Source organism: Oculina patagonica, chromosome 4 (assembly GCF_052425735.1).
Source record: "Oculina patagonica isolate OP01 chromosome 4, crgOcupat, whole genome shotgun sequence".
NCBI lineage: Eukaryota > Metazoa > Cnidaria > Anthozoa > Scleractinia > Oculinidae > Oculina > Oculina patagonica.
The window spans coordinates 60,919,572-60,943,358 of NC_135761.1; the positions used below are offsets into that span (position 1 = coordinate 60,919,572).

A 23,787-nucleotide genomic window follows, 5' to 3' on the forward strand; every position below is an offset into this window, starting at 1 on the left:
TTGATACATCAAAACAATCAGATACAGAGCATAAAGACTACCACCTGCGGATACTTTTGTATATACTTTCTCAACGAAATGAATAAGGGGAATTCGTATTATAATTTATTAGAAGTGTTTGACATATATGACACAATGAATAATGAAAAATTCATTCAACATTATTTCAAAAATATGTAACGTAATATATATACAATGACTAAATCGTATTGTGTACGTGAAAAAATAAAAACTAATTCAGTTCCTAATTCTGAAAAATATATGAGAACAAAAAACAATCGTTTAATACTCAAATCGAAATGCGTTTCTTGTGGTATTACTAAAACCCGTTTTGTTAGTGAGAAAAAAGGGGGTAAAATAGGTGAAACGATTAACAAAAAGGTCGGCGAAAAGATTCCAGGGTTTCAACAGGCTCAAGACTTAGCATCGGCTATCATGGGTGCTACCGGAGGCGATAAAGATTTGCTTAAACGTTACTGGTCGGGCAATATCGCTAAAGGGGCTTTTAATAAGAAGAATGGTTTATTCTCAAAGAAATTCTGGACATCTCCAAGTGAACACCAAGATCCTTCATGCTCTGGTACTATTTGGGATAAGAAATCTAAAAAATGGCGAAACACATACTGTGATTAAATATCTAATGTATATATATATATATATATGTGTAAGTCATACTGTGTTTCATGTAAAAAGAATACTGAGTCAATGAATTCTAAAAAAGTCAAAGCAAAGAATGGCCGTCTTATGGAAAAATCAAATTGTTATATTTGCGGTAAAAAGAAGAGTAAATTCATAAAAAGTCATAGTGGTGGAGCTCTTGCAAGACGAAAAGGCCCTTCTACTGTTGATAAAATAGCCTATGTAGCATCTAATTTCATAACTCCATCACCAAGCTTTGCTTCAATGGCAAGACTTTTAGCAGGGCAAGCTCTCAAAGGTGTAAAAGACAATGTTGATTACTACAGAAAGGGAGAAGGTATCGATATCCATAAAGCTATTCTGAAAGTAGCACCCAAAAAGGGTTTTGTTATTCCAGGGCATAAATATACCGGACCTGGAAATCCTCTTGAAAAACAGGTAAAATGGGATCCAAAAACAGGTAAAATACTAAAAATATATGAGCAACCAACTGGCAAAACAGACGCTGTTAGCATGCAACATGATGTAGATTATTCTGTATGTACTGACAAACCATCAAAAGATCAGGTTAAATGCAAAAACGAAGCTGATAAAAAGATGGTAAAAGCCCTTGATGCTATCCCATGGAAGGACAGACAATGGGGTCATGCTATTGCAAGGAACACTATTGCTACCAAGGCTAAAGTAGGTATGGGTGTAAAACAAAAGAAGACAAAAAACGGAAAACGGCGTTGAGTAAAAATGATTGGTCTCAACAATTAGCCGATGAGTTACATAAACCAATCAGACGAAAATTTAAAACTAGAAGAGTAATATCAAATGGAATTGACGACATATGGTCTGCTGATTTAGTTTTTATGGATAAACTTTCAAAATGGAATAAAGGTTATAAATATCTATTGACTATAATTGACGTATTCAGTAAATTTGCTTGGGCTATACAATTGAAAGATAAGAAAGGTGCATCAATAACTAGCGCTTTCAACAATATTGTCATTAATGACAAGCGTAAACCTGAATATCTCTGGGTTGATAAGGGATCTGAATTTTATAACAAAACATTCAAGGAATGGCTAAAGCAAAATGATATTAAGATGTATTCCACTTTTAATGAAGGTAAAGCTGTTGTTATTGAGAGATTTAATAGAACTTTGAAAAATAAAATGTACAAACAGTTCACTGTTCAAGGTAACACACAGTATTTAGATATGCTACCCAAACTGGTGAAAGAATACAATAATACAAAACACAGTTCAATAAAGATGACACCAACAGAAGCTTCAAAGGAAAAGAATCAAGGAATTGTATATATTAACCTATACGGAAATATGGAGCCATTATCAGCTAAACCAAAATTTAAGGTTGGTGACAGAGTCAGAATATCTAAGTATAAACGAATTGTTTTCGATAAGGGTTATACACCGAATTGGAGTGAAGAAATATTTAAAATAAATAAAATACAATACACTAATCCCATCACTTACAAACTGAAAGATCTCAGAGATGAAGAAATACAAGGTAGCTTTTATGAACCTGAATTATTAAAAGCAAAACAGGATGTATTCAGAATTGATAAAGTGATCCGTAGAGACTACAAAAAGAAACAGGCTCTTGTCAAATGGAAGGGATACAGTGATGACTTCAACAGTTGGATTCCAATCAAGGATTTGAAAGATATATAAACAATTTTTAATTTTATTTATGGAGTATATGTTAAGAGTGCCTTAAAATCAATTATCAAGTATTACACATGCAAATAAAAATATTAAGTATAATATTTTTATAAATCAGTATTTGATTACAAAAAATATTTTAGGACATACATTCATTTTAAAAAAACATTGAATTTATCAACAACTAATTTTTCATCTAATTGATTTTCATTATAAAAAAAGGTATCAATATTTATAATACTACAGCCGTTATCAAAAAGCATTTCGACAATATCTAAATTAAACAAATTTGATATTACGTAATTAGTATCTTTATAATTATCAAAATATGCTTCAATATAATCGGCCCATGGGTTAGCCCCGCCATCCATAACAATTACACTGTTTGGCTGATTAAATACCATGTGCTTGAAATTAAATTCATCTTCTAAGATTTTAGCAATTATTTTAATATCATTCGATCTATTATTTTTATCCGAGGTTAAACCGATTATAAATCTTTTATTATTCATATATATATTACAAAGAGATTTTATTTTTATATGGATTTATGTGTTTTTCCCTTAAACGCACTATAAAAAAACACATATAAAAAAAAAAATGTGTCATAATATTATATGAGTAAAGCAGATATAAAAAACAACCAATTATCTAATTTAATCAATGAAATTACATCAAATCATGATACAAACAGTTGCTCAAAACATGTAATATCTATACTAAAACTTGTAATAGCACTCAATAAAAGAGCTCAATTAAATGAAAAAATATTATTCCATTTAAAATCCATCTCAAATTTAAATCCAATAAAAAACATCCATAAGCTACAAGAATTGAGTAATCATTTAGATTCTCAAGTTAAAAAAATTGATATTTTAAAATCACAAATCATCAATTCAAACATTAAAAAAATAGAAATCATTATAAAAGATGATAATATAAATTTATCTAAATGTTAAATAACTAATCTTCTATAAAAGAGATTTTTTTATTTTGATTAAAGGGTTTAGCAAGGGTTGGTTTTTAAGGCTTGGTTTTTTCATTTTGGTTTTCAAACTTGATTCCATTTTGGTTTTCAGTTTGGCTTCGAGGTTTGGTTTCATTTTTGATTCTATTTTTGATTTCATTTTTGATTTCATTTTTGATTCCATGTTTGATTCTATTTTTTGATTCTATTTTTGATTCTATTTTTGAATCCAGTGCTGTGAGTAGTATAGGAGTTGGGGATGTAAGAGATAATAAAAATTTTTATGATCTCGTACCCCCAACTCCTATACTACTTGACTCGTCCCCAGTCGTCTTCGTACAGCACGCGGCAAAGATACAGCGGAGGGAGAGACGGGTACTGAGAAAGGGAGCGCAAGGGGAGATGGGTAGGGAGAGACCTCGCGCGCGTGCTTCTCCCTTTGCCGCGTGCTATATGAAGACGACTGGGGACGAGTCAGCTACAAAACGGTACAACTTCGAATCAATATAAGCTTATTGCGAAACTTGTAAAGCTTGTTTAGATTCCTCCGTCTGCTGTTCGGATAGGCAAAAGAATATGGCATTGATCAATGATTTAAGCAAATGAATACTTATTTGTATTCCCAACCAAGGTCGGAAAATTATAACATCGAAAAAAAGTAAATCAAATTAAAGACCACCAAGTATTTAGATTTTTTTCTGCAAACCGGAAGTCACTTTATTAAGCATGCGCGGTCATCTGACATGTGATTGGTGCGCGCGCTTGTTGTACGCGTACGCTTTTGATATTCTTTGCATATGTAAAAAAATCTGCTTTTCTAAATTCAACTTTAGTCTGACTGGTTATCAGATGTGAATTCAACTATTATTCAAGAAGTCTTTCGGCAGTTTTTTCTTGTTTCATCTTTTTAGCGAGTCTGAAGAAGTGCTCGAAAGAAAACTTTTTTTGACATCTGGCGCGTACAGGAGATGTGGATCGATATGGAGGTGTTTACATGAAACCGGCGAGACTTTCATTAAATTGCGAGGTGAAAAAAACCTACCTCGTTTTCAAAAGCCGTTTTTATTGAGGCTTGAGTTTTATACTGCCGTAAAAAATACGAAACGAACTTTCATCGCTTTTACTTTGGTTTTGTATTACTAGTTTTAAATCCTCACGCCACTTTCTTATCCAATGAGGAGTAAAATCAAAACCACTTACAGACGTTCTCCCACGCTTTGCACGAGATTCTTTTGATTGGTCCAGGTGATTGCCTGTGTCCTTTGCGATTCTGGATGTCTAGTTTATTTTAAAGTAATCGCAAACAAGTGGGAAAGCGCTTAGAGAAAAACAAAGTTACTAAGAAGGCGAAATGATGCTGCGGGTATTTCGATAGATTGAAACATATAAATGACCAGCAGGAGAGCGACAACATACCTTTTTCTGCAAAAAAGGATCTAAACGGCTGGCTTTATAAAAAGGAAGTGTAAGTACGGATATGGGAGGTTTTTATTTACAGTTTAAGAACAAACTATCATGATTTTATAGTTATCCGCTCTACATGTGATTCAGAATCAAAATCGAACGCAATGTTCTTCCGCAAACATCAGTCTGGAATAAAACAAACCTTGAACCGGTAATACATCAGAAAATATAATTAGGAAGCACCCTTACAAAATATATGTAAAAAAACATATAACACCTTTACTTACGTTTGTATTTAATGAACGTTTTTCCAAAAGTGTTTCTGGAAATAGCTTGCGCACAGTTTGAGTTTTTCAATTAATTTTCTTTGTAATATGTAGTTATGTTTGGCTTAGAAGACCTGCCTGTTCTCAAACCGACCTGCCTGCTATCAAACTAAACTGGCGGTGATTCATTATTTAATTTGCAGGGCAGCTGACAAATAGGCAGACCTTTAATTTAGGTTTTATACGCAAGCAAAATAGACGTCTGCCATCCAAAAGTACATTGGTTTCAAGATCAGAGAATTCCTTTGACGGTTGACTGTTCTTTTGATCCATACAAGGTCTACCACTTGGACATTAAATTTATTTTTTGTTTCGTGTTTTACTTTTAAAATCTTGTTTGTTTGTTTGTTTGATGCGCTAACCAAGTCTATAATTTTCCAAAAAAAAAAAAGAAATGACAGTTATAAAAAAAACCTTTTAAGATCATTTTTAGAGTGAATAAATGTCGATGGACCTCTAGATAAGGCTTTGTTTGAGCAAAGAGTTGAGTTGCTTAACTCATTTACAAGTGTGGTTTAATATTCAGATATAGGTTGATCGCTATTTTTAACTTCAAAGCTGCAATCGTTTTATGATTGGAACTTTAAGAAATTGAAGCGAAAATATGCTTAGACACATTTGCAATTTCTTGCGACTTCTACTTATCTAGAAGGCTGGACTATTCTTCTTTGGCTCATATTAAAAATTCATCCCTTTCTTTTCTTCGCCGTGTGAGTGCGTATTCACTAGAAGGTCTCCCTATTTACAATGAAAGTGCAAAAATAAACATCTGATAGTTATTTCTGGTTTTCATCTAACGTAAATGACAATATAAAACCTACGAATCTATTCCTTCCGCATTTTCTAGACATGAAAAAGTTCTCTTCACACCTATCATCGCACCGATTCAGTACTTTTTTTTGAAAATGAAGCACTTTAAAATTTGCAATTTCCGGATGAATATGTTTCTACGCAAACGGATATGTCACTTTTAAATTTTCAGATCTGATAATTATTTAGATAAGATAACTTTACAAATGTAAAGTTAGATTTAATGGCATTGATGACAGAACCTATTTCTTGTTTTATTTTATAACCGCCACAATTGTTCTCTAAGTAAGGCGTACTTGTAATTTTCCCAAATTGATTTCTCAAGTAATTATATAGCTGTCAGTAAATCCTATATTGTCAGCGCAGCTATTTTTCCTTAATTTCTGAGAACTGTCCAATTTGGGATTAAATTTGGATAGTTTCGATTAGGACTTTCAGGTAAAATGCACAAACTGTCCAATTTAAGAAAAATTGGACAGTTTTGTCTCAGCCAATCAAATCGAAGGAAAAGCGACATGTGGCGGATATCAGCCAATTAGCATTAAGCATAGCGTCAGCCCGGTAAACTTGTCGCATTGTTAGTCGACAATGGCGGAATTTTTAAGGCAAGTTTGCTACGTTTTTCCACTCCTTTTGAGCTTTCCAGCACTAGTAACAACAAAGAGAAATTTTCTACGTTGTCAGAGGAGGAGCTAGCTACACTAAGAAGCAAAAACTAAGAGCAAAACGCCTCTAATAGTACAAAACTTGGGTGAACGTAAGTGCAGCGAAGGGAAGCAAGAAATCTGTCAGATACTCATCGCCACGAGCTAGATGCAATTCTTTGTCGTTTATGCTGAAATTCGAAAAGAAAACACGGCCATGAAGTATGAACGAAATAGTGGAAAGGAGTATGTCAGATTCAAGAAGTTGTAAAGCTCTTCGGACACTTTGTTTACGACTTTCGTTGATTGATGCAGTGTTTTCACTCACTTTGTAGCAAGCTTCGCAAACTCAGGTGAATAAAATTGCACTGTTTTGTTTAAGTTTATTCGTGAAGACAATGCTTTGAGTGAGTTGCATGTGCTGTGTTATGCCTACTATTGTTGAATGTTTTTCCCGCTCTGGACATATAAAAAAGTTTATTATTTACGCTGGATTGACTGACTACAAGCTATATAATTAATATGTAACCGGACTACATGCTTGTCCAATTTGGAAATAATTAGATTCAAAAAATTCCTCTGACAGCCAAATTGGACTCGGCCTACGGCCTCGTCCAATTTTGGCTGCCCTCGGAATTTTTTTCATCAAATTATTTCCAAATTGGACAGCATGTAGTCCAATTACGTATACTAATTTGATTATGAAAAAACACTACAAAACTATTATTTGGACAAACGTATATTTCTGTCTGTTTTATAACCTGTTACGTTTCTTTTGTTGTTCAAGAAAACAATCGATTTTTTGTAACTTGATAAAGGCCACCAATTTCCGTTATTTTAATGTATTTGGGAATTTTTCTTTTTTTCCTGGTTAGATCATTGTTTGACAGATTGAAATTTTATTTGTTACTTGGAATCGAACTGATTTACTTCCGAGTCTGTTTTTAAACAATCAGATTGAATGTTTTCAATTTTTTCTTTACTAAATCTGTTGCACTTGTAATAGTAGTAATAGTTTATTTAATCTCTTTTGCAGTTAAAAGAAACTGAATTATCGAGTGACACATGAAATGAAAAGTCTACTATTTACAATAAAAAATCTATCAAAAAGGACTAATTACAAAAAGTATCGAAATGTGAAAAAGCTTTCAGCTCTCTTTGTCCTACATGTTATGGCATTATTATACAGGTAAAACTTTGGCGCTTTCTGCCTTACATTATACTTAGACTCTATCAGTGCTGGTCTCGGTAGCAGATGGTGAATAGGATGTTCATCTGACTTCATTTGATTCATGTATTTACCGCATAAGTCTTCTCTTCTAGTGTCCATTCTTAATAATTGAGCAAGCTGTAAGGCATGAGCATATGATTCGGCTTCAGGATAAATGATGCGAAGCGCTCTTTTTTGTATCCGCTCTATTGCATCAGAGAGGTAGCTAGCCAGGGATGGCCTGCCAGACTGGGGCAGCATACTCTAAAACAGGCCGGACTGTACTTAAATAGATCTTCAGAATATTTGCTTGGCTAACAACGGCTCTACGTAAGACTCTAAGCGAATATAACTTCTTACAAGCTTTCTTAGTTATATAGTCGATATGACAGTTCCATTTTAAGTCTTTGTCCATAATAACACCAAGAATCTTATAGGTGTTTACACACTCAATAACATTGTCGCCTAGTACAATAGGGTTAATAAGACAGTTAGTATTGTGTAAGAAATTGATACGCATTAATTGGTAAAGAAGCATTTTTAAGGTGGCTTACTACAGTTTTGAGGGAGTAAATGAGGTCAACTTTTAACTCTTTATAAAATGTTCAGAAATGTGTTTCTTTCTCTTTGCTAACAAACCGCCACAATGAACGACCGACTGTTTAAGAGGGGACTGGCACTAGTAGGTTAAATGGCGTTTTTCTCAAAATCTACACGAATGACTCCACCTTAAAATTTTAAAAAAATTAAAAATTGACTCTGATTTAACATTCATGCAAACGAATAAAAAGACATTGTAAGACATTTTTTTTCGAAATATCGAAAAAATATTTAATAAAAGGGTTTAAAATCTGTCTTACAGAGCCCAGTTGTTCAAAGGGTGCATAAGGATATCCAGTGGATAAGTGCTAACAAAACATACTTCGCTATCCACCGGATAGCGAATGATTCGGTGGATAGCGTTATCCATCTCTTTGAACAACTGGGGTCAGATTTTCATTTTATTTTGTACTAATTAAATATTTAATTAGAGCTTATTTCTAAATTTTGAAATTGCAGTGAATTTGCAGTTTGTGACGTCATCAGTCTTGTGACAATAAAGCGCGAACTGATCTTTAAAATGACTTAAGGACTATATGAAACTCCATTTTTACATTGAACTCTCACATGTCAATTCATGGATATATTTCATGAAACTGGCAAAAGCAACCTGAGGAGTATTTCCTCGCAGTTCAAACTCGTATGCTCAACTGTGTTGCCCTAGTTGCGAGGCCAGGTGCTCGAAAATTTATCGATCGCTTATCTTGATAATTCGCTCTGAATTCTGAGCATACCATCCAAATCGCTTTCTTCATCACTACAATTACCACAAGGATCATCTTATTCATCGGAAATTATGTTAAGGATGTCTTCTGGATGAAAATATTCGACTCACGGTCCTTCGCATGCCGACGCCATATTTTCACAGTGAGAAGTCGACAAATAAAAATCATAAAGTAGGCCACAAAGTGCCTTCACCTCAAACTCAAAATTAGGAGGTAATCGGAAGTAAGACATTTTTTGCGGAAATTTTTTTGTCTCTGGTGACTGATATTTGGTGGGGCCACAAACAGCTACTAATGAAAATGGACCATTAGTTTTAGGTTTCCTACAACACAAATTTAAATTTTGGCTTAAAAAAATCTGTGACAAAGCCTTATTAAATGTGTATCCGACAGAGGTAAACATTTCACAACAAAGCCATCAGTTCTCTCTGTAGAAGAGAAACACTTATCATCAATACTTGTCACAAGCGGATATCCTTCTTCATTTGTAAAAAAAGCTCACAAAGACAACAAGACCAACAAAGAACCCACGAAAGAATTTTTAAAATCTACTGCGGTTTTACCCTTTATTACAGGTGTATCAGAGGTTCTTCGCCGCTGCCTACAACAACAAAAGCAAGCGAAAAACAAAGTCTTCAAATTAGACACATGTCTCACTTAGTGTGACCAAAAGACGGGCTTGAACCGACTTAACACGACTGTGTTGTCTATAAGACTCCATGTGAATGAAGCCGAACAACAAAGCGGACCTTTGAGGAAATGACATCTAATAGTTGGAATAATAATGAGGATAGCATCGAACCAACATGCTACAAATAGCGACACGTAAATAATCGACCTCATCGATAGATGAAAGAATAGCAGTAATGCAGTCGAAAGAGAAAAAAATTAACGTTCGTCCATCCTATCTTACACTACCATGAACAATAAACACATCTTTAATTGCACTTTTTCATAAACTAGCAAAAATCATGAATAACTGTAGTAGTGGACGAGTACCTTTAGAAGTGTAAAGGTGCTTTGTTTCCTCATTCTAAAATTAGCATGGTTTAATCATCAAGTAAAGGGAAGGGGCTTAAGAGAAAGGTAGGGCTCATTAGAAATTGAACTCTCAGAAGGTGGCTTACTTGAGGTCTTCATTGCCTGTCGCCAAAATTATAATTACAATAGACGCAGAAGAGTTCGCAACAGTCAAATTAATACCTTCCGCATTAACGAATTGCTTATATGATCCTGCAGCGCGAAATAGGAAAAGCATGGTGTTTACGATTTTAAAAATGCCTTAAATACCATTTCTTGAAATTATTTTTTGGTTAAAAGGCCTCGGTAGAAATTTGCCAAAATTCTTAATTCGAAAAATAAATTATGTCAATCAGCATTTGTCCGGCATGTTTACTTGCATGTCTGGAGGACAAAGACGAAATCTTGAAATGACCAAATCTTGAAATAGAGTGTTTTTCATGGCAGCCATGTCGGAGGAGCCAAACAGTAAAAAGATATTTGCAAAAATATATTTTTTCCAAAGGAAAATCATTCTATTGTTTCGTTCCTCCAATATGACCACCATGAACACACTCTATAACGTCATAAGCCGAGTTTTTTCAACCAATCAGAATGTCCGAAAAAGAAACCTTTTATTTCCTCTTTACCTAGGTTTTTCTTCTATATTAAATTGTCAAAATGTGTGGGAGCGTTGTGTTTACCAAAAAAGTTCAATCACGTATTTAATAAGGGTGCAAAAATGCAAAAATGGGAAATTATATTACCGATAAAGCGATGCGCTTTACTAACGATGCTGTTGAATTTAAACTCAAAAGTAAAACGATTTCTATAGCTTATAAGTTAATTGCTTCACTAACTTTAACTTGCCTTGTTCTAATATTTTCTTGCTTTTAACTCCAAAAAGCATAATTTATACATGCGCAATGCGTTTTTTTAGCAGCTCACCCATGCACAAGTTAATCCTATTAACCTTACAATAATTTTATACATAATATAGTAAATATTTTACGAACTAGCCTAGATTTCAGCCATCTTCTATGATCAACAGAGAACTCCGCGCCTGGATAGGAATTACGATGATGAGCTTTATTAGTATGTCAATGATGGTTATTAAAATACACGGAAAGAAAGAAAACTGTGTAAACACGTCAAATGTGTTGACATATTGTCAACCCAAATTTATTTAACACTCCGAATTGATAATCATTTTAGCAGTTTGTTTTGCTCCGTTAAAGGCTAGCTCTTTCTAATTAATAAACAAGTTATCTAAAAGAAATGTTAAATCTATTGCCGTAAAAAAGGTAAGACTAGTTAGTTACAATAATAAAAGATGTTCACTAACAATTTATTTATACTTTTTGTTGCGGTTTTGTTCTAAGTTATTTACATGTAATGCTTTTCCTTGCAGTGCAATTTGTTCGTTAGCAAGACTGTCCACTGTAAGGAATTCCCACTGACCAGTAGGTTGATGTCTGCTTGAAACTTATTTTCGATAGGGTTTTTTTTCTGTTTTTAAGTTATGGGGTTGCACGTAATTTTACTAGCCTTGCCTAGATAGCTGGTTCGACTTTTTTCGCACGCGCAACCCGTCCATACTTTTCCGCAGTGATCTAAGGTAGATACGACGCTTTATCGGCGATTAAAATAATGTTGAGATATAGATCAACTAAACGTATAAGGGTGGAATGCAACTCAAACTAACAAAAAATGTTCATAAACAAAACGGTCAAGAAAGAAAAGCTTTAAATTCAGCAGCTGCAAAAAGCAAGGCTTAGTCGTCGAAGACTTTGGCGGTGTTGTTTATAACAGACTTTTTGCTTTCCTTTGTTATTTTATTGTATTCCATAAGCTTAAGTATACGAACGCGAAATAGAACTTACGAAATGCATCAAAGCTTGAGGTTCGAGTCTGCGTAAAAAGATGAACATGAAATTAAAGTAGAGAAAATGCATTGATGGCTTGCGTCTGTCGCAATGAGTTAAACTGAATGTCTACGGTACGACAAAAATAGTAATCTTGAAACAGGGCAAGTGTAACTCATGGCAAGAAAAAATTACTTGAGAGCACAGTAAATTATCTGCTTTCTAGCAATCGAATATAGTTTCGCGATCCTGTTATAGTTTTGCTTACGAAAGAGACGCGGAATTTTTCGTGGTTAAGAGCCTGATTACATGGAGAATTTTAGCCCGGGTTAAAATTTCAGCCCAGTTTGCCGGGCTGAGATTTCAGCCCGGCTTCCTGAACAAATCTTCTTAAAAATACATTTACGATTACATGAGGATAGTTTCATCCCGTGTCGAATAATAGCCCGGGCTGAAATTTCAAGCCCGAGCAAACGGGCTGAAAAACCTCATGTAATCGCGTTTTCAATTTCAGCCCGGGCTGAAAATGAGCTTATGGATGCGCATTGGTGGTTTTTAAAGAAAGAAAATGACGGCCACGATAATTATTCAGTTTTAATAGTGTTCAGCCCGGGCTGAAATTCGCCACATAATAGCAACAAAATTCCAGCCCGGTAGCCCGGTAAAAAAATTATTCCCCTCAAGCATGTTGGATATGAGATTGGTATAGCCAACTCTGCGCTACGCGCTTATTGGCTATCTACCATCTCATATCCAACGCACGCTTGTTGAATAATTGTTAAATATACCAGCCACCTGAAGGGGTTTATTTACTGGGGCGAGATTCATTCATTGTTATTCTTTTAACTGTTAGCCGTTAATTCTCATACAGTTATTAAACGGAAGTATAAAAAAATTTCAGAGATATTGTTTTCTCTCAACAGATAGACAGGAACTACTACCAACAGCAAATCGAATTTTCTAGATGTTTTCGTTTCCTGAATGTATAGCCTGGCTTGCCGTGGGCTTAACCGATTCCGTCGCCATAGTAACACTTAACGTCATTACAATAATTGTTTTTCTAAAAAATCGTCATCTCCGTAAGCGTAGCACGTACCTGGTTATAAATTTGGCGGTTGCAGATATGTTGGCAGGAGGATTTGCTACGTATAATCTATTCTACTTGGTTGGAACACGATGCAATGTATGGAATTACAACGTAACTGAACAATGGGCAAAATATATACTATATACACTGTCTTTTTTGTTTTCTGTTGCATCTCTAACCAACATGACTGCGATTTCAATAGAACGGTTTTTTCATGCGACGTTTTGGCCGTTCAGACATCGTGTCATTCAGGAACAAGTCTACGGGTTAATAATTGCAATCGGTTGGGTTATAGCTGGGTTGTTATCAATTGCTTTTACGGTTCTAACGGAATTCAAAGAACGGAGTTATTATTTTTACTTATGGAATTCCTTTAATTCAATTTTCCTGTTGATTATTTGTATTTCTTACGCGTCCATTGTTATTAAAGTCCGTTGTGGAGCGCAGCCTCAACACCATGGTGCAGCCAGTAGAGAAAGAAAACTGACCATGACATTGCTGATCGTGACATTCGTGTCTCTGCTATTGTGGCTCCCATATGTAGTTAGCAACTTTCTCTATTTTTCATCTGATATTTTTAGTTCGTTGTCCACATTAGCATTTACACGTTTAAATTGGGCACTGGTTGTTTCATTTCATGCAAACTCGCTTGTAAATCCTATCGTTTATGTCATCCGAATACCAGAGTTTAGAAGAGCTCTGGCTTCACTCTTTCGCAAACGATCGCAGCAGCTGAACCAAGCTGCAGCTATTCCTCTGCGTGACATGTAAAACAGATGTCAAAAAACATGAAGTTTTAATTTGTGTTGTCCCTGTTAGCTAAACACACTGAATCATGATAACCCACTTATTCAAGTCTTGTGGTGCTTTATATATGTGACGCAGTAATATTTTTTAATTAATAATGTTTTAGTTAGTTCAGAGGTTCCCAGACGCGCCTCTTCTAATTGGGTCCTTTATAGCAACGTTTACAATGAAGAAAGATCAATAATCATCTGCAGATTCACTTATACTTAATTAATGGCCATGTTAGGAAAAAAAATTAAGGAGTGCTTTTTGTATAATAAGTTTACTTCATTTCAGCACTGTGCTTTTTTATTAACTTTAAGGAAGAAAATAATATCCCATACTAACCCTAAAGGCAAATGGAATGTGTTCAATTTAAGTAAACATAATCGATGTTATCAAACATCTTCCGGATTCGGCGTTATTAAGACTTGGAAAAATGCGCTATTTGTGTCTGTAACTTAAATTGTAAAATACTATAAATTTATTTTACGAGGGGAAAGTTATGTAAATACCGTATATTCTAAATTAAACGCCGGCGGGGTCTCCAAGCTATATTTGAAAAGAACCCCCTATAACACTTATTCAAGATGTAACGTGCTTTGGAAATGATGTCTACATAATATATGGCTGTCAAAAATAATGAATGAAAATGATTTCTGAGAAACATAGGACTTAACCAAAACCGCTGGAATCAAATAAACGCCGGCTCTATTGGGTCAAGTTTGAAACAAACGCCGGGGGCGTTTAATCGAGAAAATACAGTAGTACAATACAATGTTCATAATGTTACTGTATAACAAAGTTATGTAATGTAAGCTCAGTCCTGTACTTGACTTTATGGTTGATCCCATATACAACGCTATGTTGTTATTTATCTTTACTTTATATGTGTTTAAGTATATTATATTTGATGTTGTAACACAGCTTTGATCCTGTTTTGTGTTGTAAATAGCAAAATCCAATAAAATTAAAGAATGTTATCACATGTTTAGTTTTTGACGTTTTTGAAATATCTTATTTTGCCTTGCAAACTATAAATACGTCTCGCAGGACAACACGAAGGTTGAGATAGAAAGTGGGGTAGAAGGTAGTGGGTTAGAAATTATCGGTTCTATTTACCGCGGAGGCTGCCCTTTGAGTCCGCCCTTTGAGTCCGTTTCTCTTTATCCTTGCTGTTGAACTGCTAGCTTTAAAAATACGCCAAGACTCAAACTGCAAAGGTATCTCTCTTCCAGACGAACAGGAGGTTAAGATTTCACAGTTTGCCGACGATACTACTTTAATAACAAAAAATGCTACATCTCTTAAACCATACTTAAAAATTTTGGATTGTTTTGGAACTATTTCAGGACTGAAATTAAACAAGAAAAAAACAAAAGCAATGTGGATAGGCTCTATGAAAGACAGCAACCAGAAGATACTTGATTTTAAAGCCACAAAAGAACCTATTAAAATTCTTGGAGTCCACTTATCCTATAACACAAACAAATGTATCGAAGAAAACTTTTATTCAAAGGTGAATTTATGGCTCTCAAGAGATCTCACAATTTATGGCAAATCTTTGCTGGCGAAAGCTTTAGGTGTGTCACAGTTGGTGTATGCAGCATCTATGCTGACTGTCCCAGAAGCGGTCATTAAAACTGTTCAGGAGAATCTTTTCGCTTTTCTGTGGAAAAATAGGAAGGATAAAATAAAAAGACTTGTAATGTACCAACCAGTTGTAGAAGGGGGAATTAACTTCGTCAACTTCAATATGTTAGTTAAATCTTTGCGCCTGGCCTGGATTGGTAGGCTCCTAGGAAATTCTTGTGATAAATGGAAGGCAATACCGAACTACTACTTCCGAAATTATGGTGGCCTTCCGCTTCTCCTCAAATGCAATTATAATGTGGCACTGTTAGATAAGGGTCTGCCCCTCTTCTATCGAGAACTTCTCCAACACTTTCAAGAACTCAAGAGCATAACCAACATTTTCCCAAATGGTGAATTTATTATCTGGAACAACAAGTCGATAACTATAGAAAATGCTACTTTATTTTGGAAATCATGGCTTGAACGTGGAGTTGTTTTTGTGCAGGATGTGTTAAATCCTAATGGCAATTTCTTATCTTACGAAGAGTTTAGTAATAAATTCAACATTACAACAAATTACATGTATTATTTCCAGCTCATTGCAGCCATCTCATCTCATCTTAAAAGGAAAGCTGCACAAACATTAATACCTTCACGCGATCTCTCATCAAACTCCGCTTTCATCTCCTCAACTGAAACCTCGATTAACCTAGCTGTAGCACGCTGCAAAAATTATTACCAACTAGTAACCAATCACAGTTTTATTATTCCAAGTGGTGTACAAAAGTGGCAGGAAAGATTTCCTGAAAATTTTACTAACTGGAGTGAAAAGTTTCAAGCAATATACCGATCAACTAAAGATAACAAACTGCGTCAATTCGGTTTTCGTTTCTTGCATAGAATAACTGTTACGAAGAAAGAACTCAAACGTTACCATCTAGCCAACGACGACAAATGTATTTTTTGTTCTAGTTTGGACTCAATTGAACATACCTTTATTGACTGTAATGATTCTGTAATCTTTTATTCACAAATTTTATTTTGGTTTAATCATTGTCAAGATACTCCGATCATTTTATCCAATAAACAAATTGCTCTTCATGACATATCGCATCTGTCTGAAGGGCTTTCCAGTCCCATAAAGCGCAGATTAGACTTCCTCATCATCTTGGCCAAACAATATATCTATGCTTCTAAATGTCTGGAGAAAAAACTCTCTGTCAATGAATTCGTGAGTAAAGTCACTGTTCAATGGAAATTAGAAAACTGCTCTCATTTTCAAACAATGACTGAATAACTTTCTCCGGGTATCTTATTGCACAATTAATAAAAAATAGATAACTTTGCTCGCACTAAAAAAAAAAAAAAAAAAAAAAAAAAAGTAAGAATAATAACAAAGTTGTAATATGTTCAAATATTAATCTAATGCATAGCCCTCATATTACTTTATTTCCTGTGTATATTTCCCTTTATTTGTCTTTGTATTACTTTGTATATATTACATGACAAGTGCAAAATAAGTGTAAGTTATTTTATCTTAAGTTTTGTATGCAATTAGTCTGTAAGTAGCTGTATTGTTTACTTTTTTGTGATGTATTTTCTTTGTGAGTGTGTTGCAATAATAAAAAATAAAAATAAAATAAAAAAAAAATTTACCGCGGACTGCTTGCAGTTTTCAGTTTCATAGCCATCGAGGTCACACGATTTTGGATCCAGCATGTTAAATAAGCTACAGATGGGAAAAACGGGTAAGTACAAACCGTGAGGTTTGCCATGGGGTAGGCCATCAGGCCATGGCCTAGGCTAGGGGTGATTAATTTTCTTAAAATAAAAATATAGATTTATGAATTTACCATTTAAGAGAAAATTCAGTTTCATGACTCCCGGCTTCTGTAACTTCCAATGGCTGCATCACTGACAAGAAAAGTGCCTTTTTGTTTTTTTGAATATTCCAGTTTTTGCCCTGGACAAAGTTTGTCGGCAGTGCGTTTAAAATGTCCGATTTGGACTAAATTTGTCACTTGTAGAGTGTAGGTGATGCAGAAAATTTATCTGATAAGAAAACTTCTTTACCAGTGCGGATTTATATTTTTATTATGTTAGCAATCATCTGGAAAGATACACAAACAAGGATCGAAATCCACCAACGACATAGCGGTGCTTGTATGGGAAATTGAAAACGTTACTGAACGCTTTCTAGCCCAGCTAGGGGGGTTGATGGACCAGCAGGTACAGCAAAACAAGTTTACATGGACTAGAAAACCCTAAGCTTGCTTTATAAGATACCCAATTTTTGTTCGTTGTGACGTCATTATATCGGCCATTTTGGAACCGCCATATTTAAATTTCACAATTTTCTTGGATGGTGAAAAAAACGGTAATTAATGCAAAATCAAGCCAGAATAATTATGAAAAGTAAAATCATACGAAGTTTGCGATTTTCCTAGAAAAGACACTGGATAAATTGACAAGTTGTCAAAATAGATAGCCAAAGATGGCTATCTATAGATTGATTGGTGATGGCCAAACCTGCATGAAATTATCTGATTGTCGTAGGAATGCCAAACCATGGACACACAGTTGAAAAATCAAAATTTCCCCAAAAGATGAATGATAAGCTACTTAAAGTGTAAGCAACATAGAGTAAAATCGTCTTTAAAAAAATACGAGAAAATTCCGCGGAATTTCATCAAACCCCAGCCCCCACCCCCACCCCCCAACGACCACTACCACCACCACCCCCCTTGTACATCGCCCTTGTACAGCTGCAATTTGACCATTTGCGAAAGACTCTGTATATTTCCTCCGCGTCTATCAATATAGAACAGATAGAAGGCTATACTGTAGTACATTTGCAACCAATTAAAACAGCAACTTTATCCAACAATGCCAGTTTTCACTTGCAAATAGTAAAAATGCATGTTAAACATTTTTCAAATTTTCTTCGCAGAGTAAGCTAGCTTGCCAGAAAATTCACTGGGGAATTTGATTTTCTCGTAATTTTTTTCGTACAGCCAGTGCGTGCGTTTAATTTGCCTGCAAAGTGCTCACATCAATCTTTAACCCTTATATCATAAAAAGATTACCATGTGGCTCTGATTTTTTACGTATTCTACTTTTTTTTTGCAAAAGAAATCGCCAACATTTGTAAACCCTCAACATTTTACCCTCAACCCACAAAAAACGCCGGGTCCAGGATACGAATCAGGGCCACATTGGTGGGAGACAAGCGTCTCGCCGCTGCGCCATCCCTGCTCCCCACCAAACTGATGTAAACTGATGTTCTCAGAACTAACATTAAAAGAAATGCGCAGCACGTAGTAAGGAGACTTGAGATTTCGAGCCTGGGGAAGATTATAAATTTGATATTTTCATTTCTCTAAGACCAAAAAAAAATATTAAGTTTAATTCACTCCATGTCAGAACTTGTTAGCACAAAATATCATTAGAAATGAACATTCTTGTCGTATATGGCTTGCATTGCCGTAGCTATTCATTTTTATTTTAATCTTATGTCAAACAATATTTAAGAGCTATATTCGGAGAGTTTGGAGAACTGAAAGACATTCGGAAATAATCGAATTTTTTTCATTTCGCCAAAACATTGCTTTAGGTGAACTTATTCGAGGAAAAATAGTTTTAAGTTTCAGCGTTTTATTTTACAGGCGAAATTTCAAAAGTTTGAAGTGTTTGAAATTTGGATGCAAATGGCCGTTTTCGCCGCTTTGAAGAATCAAATTTTCACACTTCTTTGTGAAAACATCGGAGGCGTTAAAACTATCCTATTAAAACGAAACTTGGCACAAATATTATATTACCCTTACACTTTAAAGTCGTGTAATAATTTTCTCAAATTGTTATTTGTAGCTTTTGAACTGGGCGTATTAATTCAGTCGCCATTTGTGTCTCACCGACGAAGGACAAAATATGGCCAACTTTGACTACTGTAAATGGCCACTGGTATATATCATTTGGTCAAAATATTTACATGTTTAGAAACCTTTGTTATTGGTCTTTACACCAGAAAAGTTTCAGCTCTGGGAATCCAATATTTCTCCGTCAGTAAAATAAAATGTCATGGCATATTAGCGAGTTGGATTTTATGCAAATTACAAGGTTAAAATGCATTTCGGCAATGAAATCACTAACAAGAATAAACCATTCACCGCTACTTATCCTTGTTTATGCTGCTGAGCATTTGCTGACGATATCACTTCAACTTCCAGTGTCCCGTTGAGTCCTTTGACGAAATATATCAAGTGATGATGAACTTGTATGAGCTAAACCAACGGCCACCACTTGTCAATAAACTCGACAACAGGAAATTTGAGATATCCACGAATTGACATCTGTGCGGCGCTGATTTCCCGGTTTTCATCGCTCCCTTTAGACGTATTTTGAAAACATGGTAAACTATGCACTCCAAGCTGCAAACTTATCAGTTTTTTATCGATACATTGACGACTTCCAGGAGAATTATTTGTTTAGGAATGAGTGAGCGGAGAAATGGGACTGACCTTTGGATTGACCCCCGCGCCGTCACGTTACTTCCTTCCGTCACGCGCGGAATTAAAAATGTAAAAATTGAAAAAGCGACATATCACATACACAATACTTCTTATAAAAAGATCATAACATTACACTTTTCTAGATTGCGAAAAAATAGGATAGCCTATTTATTAGGATTTTCACCGTTAAACAATTACAATGTTTTTTTACATACATCAGAAAGGGAAATAAATATAAACTTAAATCAATGTTGTGACTATCTTCTGTATCTCACTTAGCTTCACTTTGACTCACTTCTGCTTTCGAAGAAGTATTTATTACCTTCATAGGTCGTGTTGAGTCGGCAAATACATAAAATTAATGTCTGTTGCTTCAAATATATATTTCCAGTCTTACTGTCCTATTTCCCTTTTCACATTTGGCCAGATTTTTTTTCATTCGCATTTGTCAGCAATGTTCAGAGCCCTACAAGGTGTGAAAAAGAAACCCGCGCGTTCGATTTTTTATTCAAAACATGCTAAACAAATAATAGGCCCCTAGGCCCGGGCCTATAACTTTTTCGCCCTGTTCGTATTTTGAAAATTTACGATAAAAAAGAGAGCATTTTGCAACGTTTCTTACAGGGCCGTACCTAGCTTTTTTTGTCTGCGGGGGCAAACTCCAAAATAGCCACAAGAAATAGCCCAACAAAATCAAACACTATGTTGGAAATTTAGTTTTCCTGTCGGGGGCAAACTAGGGAGCCTTCTACATACGCAAAATCGCATGCGCCGGAATGAGTGAAAATTGGCGCAATTCCTTTTTATAAAATTTTATAGTCTAGTTGCTGTAAAATACATATCAGCACAAAATGAAGGAGAAGGCATTTTCGAGATTCTCTGTGGACCTCCTCCGCCCCGACCAATGTCTCGCAAATGAGCACTTAAGATTGACCAGTCCTACAACTATTCAACTATAAGCGCCCCCATTCTAATAAGCGCTTTCATTTTTTCAAGTGTCCCTATTCCAATAAGCGCCCCCATTCTAATAAGCGACCCTATTCTGATAAGAGCCCTCATTTCTATAAGCGCCCCCGTTCTAATAAGCACCCCCATTCTTATAAGCGCCCTCATTTTTATAAGCGTCAATATTGTGGATAACTGCCCTACTGAAGTCATCGACATTGAAAAGATAAATCATTTATACCATGCCATAGAAAATACAGCCAATCAGAATTCAGGAAAGCCATTGTATATTCGACGGTATTCAACTCAACCTTCCCATCGTGCGCTGCTATTCCCGATGAAATTTAGTAAGCGTATTTTCTATGGCATGGTATAAAATAGTTACACAACACTTTCTCGTGGTATTCTTTGGAATATCCCGCTTGTCACGTGGTATCCCACTTGTCACTTGCTAAAGGCTCGTTTGTGTAACGAGAAAATACAAGTGACTCGTGAGATATTCCATAGTATACACCTGATTGAAGAAACGTTGACCCGTGAAAAGCCTAAACGATAAACGATGCGACCCAAATGTTTACTGGGAAATCGGAAGAAGTAATCGTCTTCTGTGACAGAATGAACACAACCATACGACAGGTTGCATAAATCATGCTTTTATAGAAAAATTGAAAATATTACCTTGATTATAAATAAATGGAATACTACTAAGCTTACCAATGCTTTCTACCCATAATCCCATTCGGTCTTATCGTTCATAGTTTAAGCTTTTTACGGGTCAACGTTTCTTCAATCAGGTATATCACTCAAAAGCGTTGCATAGCTAGTGTGAACATCTACCGTTCCGTACCGTACCGTATATATTTACTGCTAAAATGAACAATTATTTTATACAATTTATTACTGTCATATAGTTTCTGTTATTGGTAGTTATTTTAATTAACAATTAGACTACGAGCCCGAGTTTTCTATGAGCAAATAGTCAACGAGGCGCAGCCGAGTTGACTATAGCTCATAGAAAACGAAGGCGAGTAGTCTAATTGTTTTAGTAGAAACTCTAAAGGATTGCAGTCCAAAACCTACAATATTGTGCACTTTAAAGACAAAAATCAAGAAAATTTACCGCTTAAAGAGCTACACGCGCGCGCGACTGTTTTCTATCGGCGAATAGAAAACAGTGGGAGAACCAATCAGATTCGCGGATTTCCAATAGAACACAGCTGAGTTTCTACTAATATTTATTAAAGTTTTGTTTTGAACATTTGGTCGTTTTTCAAAAAAAAAAAAATAAGCGCCCTGTCGTAAAATAGTTTTATATACATATAAAAAAATTTAGGGCAAAGAACTACATGCCCATATCATTTATCTGTAATAAAATAATTTCATATACATATAAAAAATTTAGGGCGAAAAACTACACACCATGCCTATTTACCCCTGCTGGCGCGGACAGGGCTATCATATTTACGTGTTGCATCACAAAAATGGACGTTAGATTAACGGTTTAAACATGGAGTTTGTAACCTGATAGAGGCATATCAAGAAATAGTCTGCGTGGCATATCAAGAAATAGTCTGCGTGACGACACTAAAAACGGCTGCGAGGGAGACTAATCAAGAAATGAATTCCTTAATGTTTTCACACCTTGTAGGACTCTGAACATTGCTGACAAATGCGAATGAAAAAAAAAATCTGGCCAAATGTGAAACGGGAAATAGGACAGTAAGACTGGAAATATATATTTGAAGCAACAGACATGAATTTTATGTATTTTCCGACTCAACACGACCAATGAAGGTAGTAAATACTTTTTCGAAAGCAGAAGTGAGTCGAAGTGAAGCTAAGTGAGGTACAGAAGATAATCACAACATTGATTTAAGTTTATATTCTTTTTACTTTCAGATGTATTTAAAACACATTGTAATTGTTTAACGGTGAAAATCCTAATAAATAGGCTATCCTATTTTTTCGCAATCTAGAAAAGTGTAATGTTATGATCTTTTTAAAAGAAGTATTGTGTATGTGATATGTCGCTTTTTCAATTTTTACATTTTTAATTCCGCGCGTGACAGAAGGAAGTAACGTGACGGCGCGGGGGTCAATCCAAAGGTCAGTCCCATTTCTCCGCTCACTCATTCCTAAACAAATAATTCTCCTGGAAGTTGTCAATGTATCGATAAAAAACTGATAAGTTTGCAGCTTGGAGCGCATAGTTTACCATGTTTTCAAAATACGTCTAAAGGGAGCGATGAAAACCGGGAAATCAGCGCCGCACAGATGTCAATTCGTGGATATCTCAAATTTCCTGTTGTCGAGTTTATTGACAAGTGGTGGCCGTTGGTTTAGCTCATACAAGTTCATCATCACTTGATATATTTCGTCAAAGGACTCAACGGGACACTGGAAGTTGAAGTGATATCGTCAGCAAATGCTCAGCAGCATAAACAAGGATAAGTAGCGGTGAATGTTTTATTCTTGTTAGTGATTTCATTGCCGAAATGCATTTTAACCTTGTAATTTGCATAAAATCCAACTCGCTAATATGCCATGACATTTTATTTTACTGACGGAGAAATATTGGATTCCCAGAGCTGAAACTTTTCTGGTGTAAAGACCAATAACAAAGGTTTCTAAACATGTAAATATTTTGACCAAATGATATATACCAGTGGCCATTTACAGTAGTCAAAGTTGGCCTTATTTTGTCCTTCGTCGGTGAGACACAAATGGCGACTGAATTAATACGCCCAGTTCAAAAGCTACAAATAACAATTTGAGAAAATTATTACACGACTTTAAAGTGTAAGGGTTATATAATATTTGTGCCAAGTTTCGTTTTAATAGGATAGTTTTAACGCCTCCGATGTTTTCACAAAGAAGTGTGAAAATTTGATTCTTCAAAGCGGCGAAAACGGCCATTTGCATCCAAATTTCAAACACTTCAAACTTTTGAAATTTCGCCCGTAAAATAAAACGCTGAAACTTAAAACTATTTTTCCTCGAATAAGTTCACCTAAAGCAATGTTT

The 23,787-nt window shown here is 35.2% G+C and overlaps 1 protein-coding gene across 2 annotated transcripts; it reads left to right on the forward strand.

The window, feature by feature from the left end:
- Positions 1 to 11,218: 11,218 nt before the first annotated feature.
- On the forward strand, positions 11,219 to 14,488 carry LOC144648928 (adenosine receptor A3-like). Of its 2 annotated transcripts, XM_078508377.1 has the most exons (3): positions 11,219 to 11,301; positions 11,409 to 11,460; positions 12,786 to 14,488. In XM_078508377.1, exon 3 carries the CDS (start codon positions 12,827 to 12,829, stop codon positions 13,718 to 13,720), a length of 894 nt encoding a protein of 297 aa, XP_078364503.1. In that variant the 5' UTR covers positions 11,219 to 11,301; positions 11,409 to 11,460; positions 12,786 to 12,826; the 3' UTR covers positions 13,721 to 14,488. The 2 variants fall into 2 exon arrangements, with proteins under 2 accessions (XP_078364503.1, XP_078364504.1); XM_078508378.1 differs by lacking the exon at positions 11,219 to 11,301 and having other exon boundaries at positions 11,380 to 11,460.
- The last annotated feature ends 9,299 nt before the right edge of the window (positions 14,489 to 23,787 follow it).

Bases quoted from the DNA above. Each gene is read 5' to 3' on its own strand.
- LOC144648928 (XM_078508377.1), top strand. From the start codon at position 12,827: ATGTTTTCGTTTCCTGAATGTATAGCCTGGCTTGCCGTGGGCTTAACC.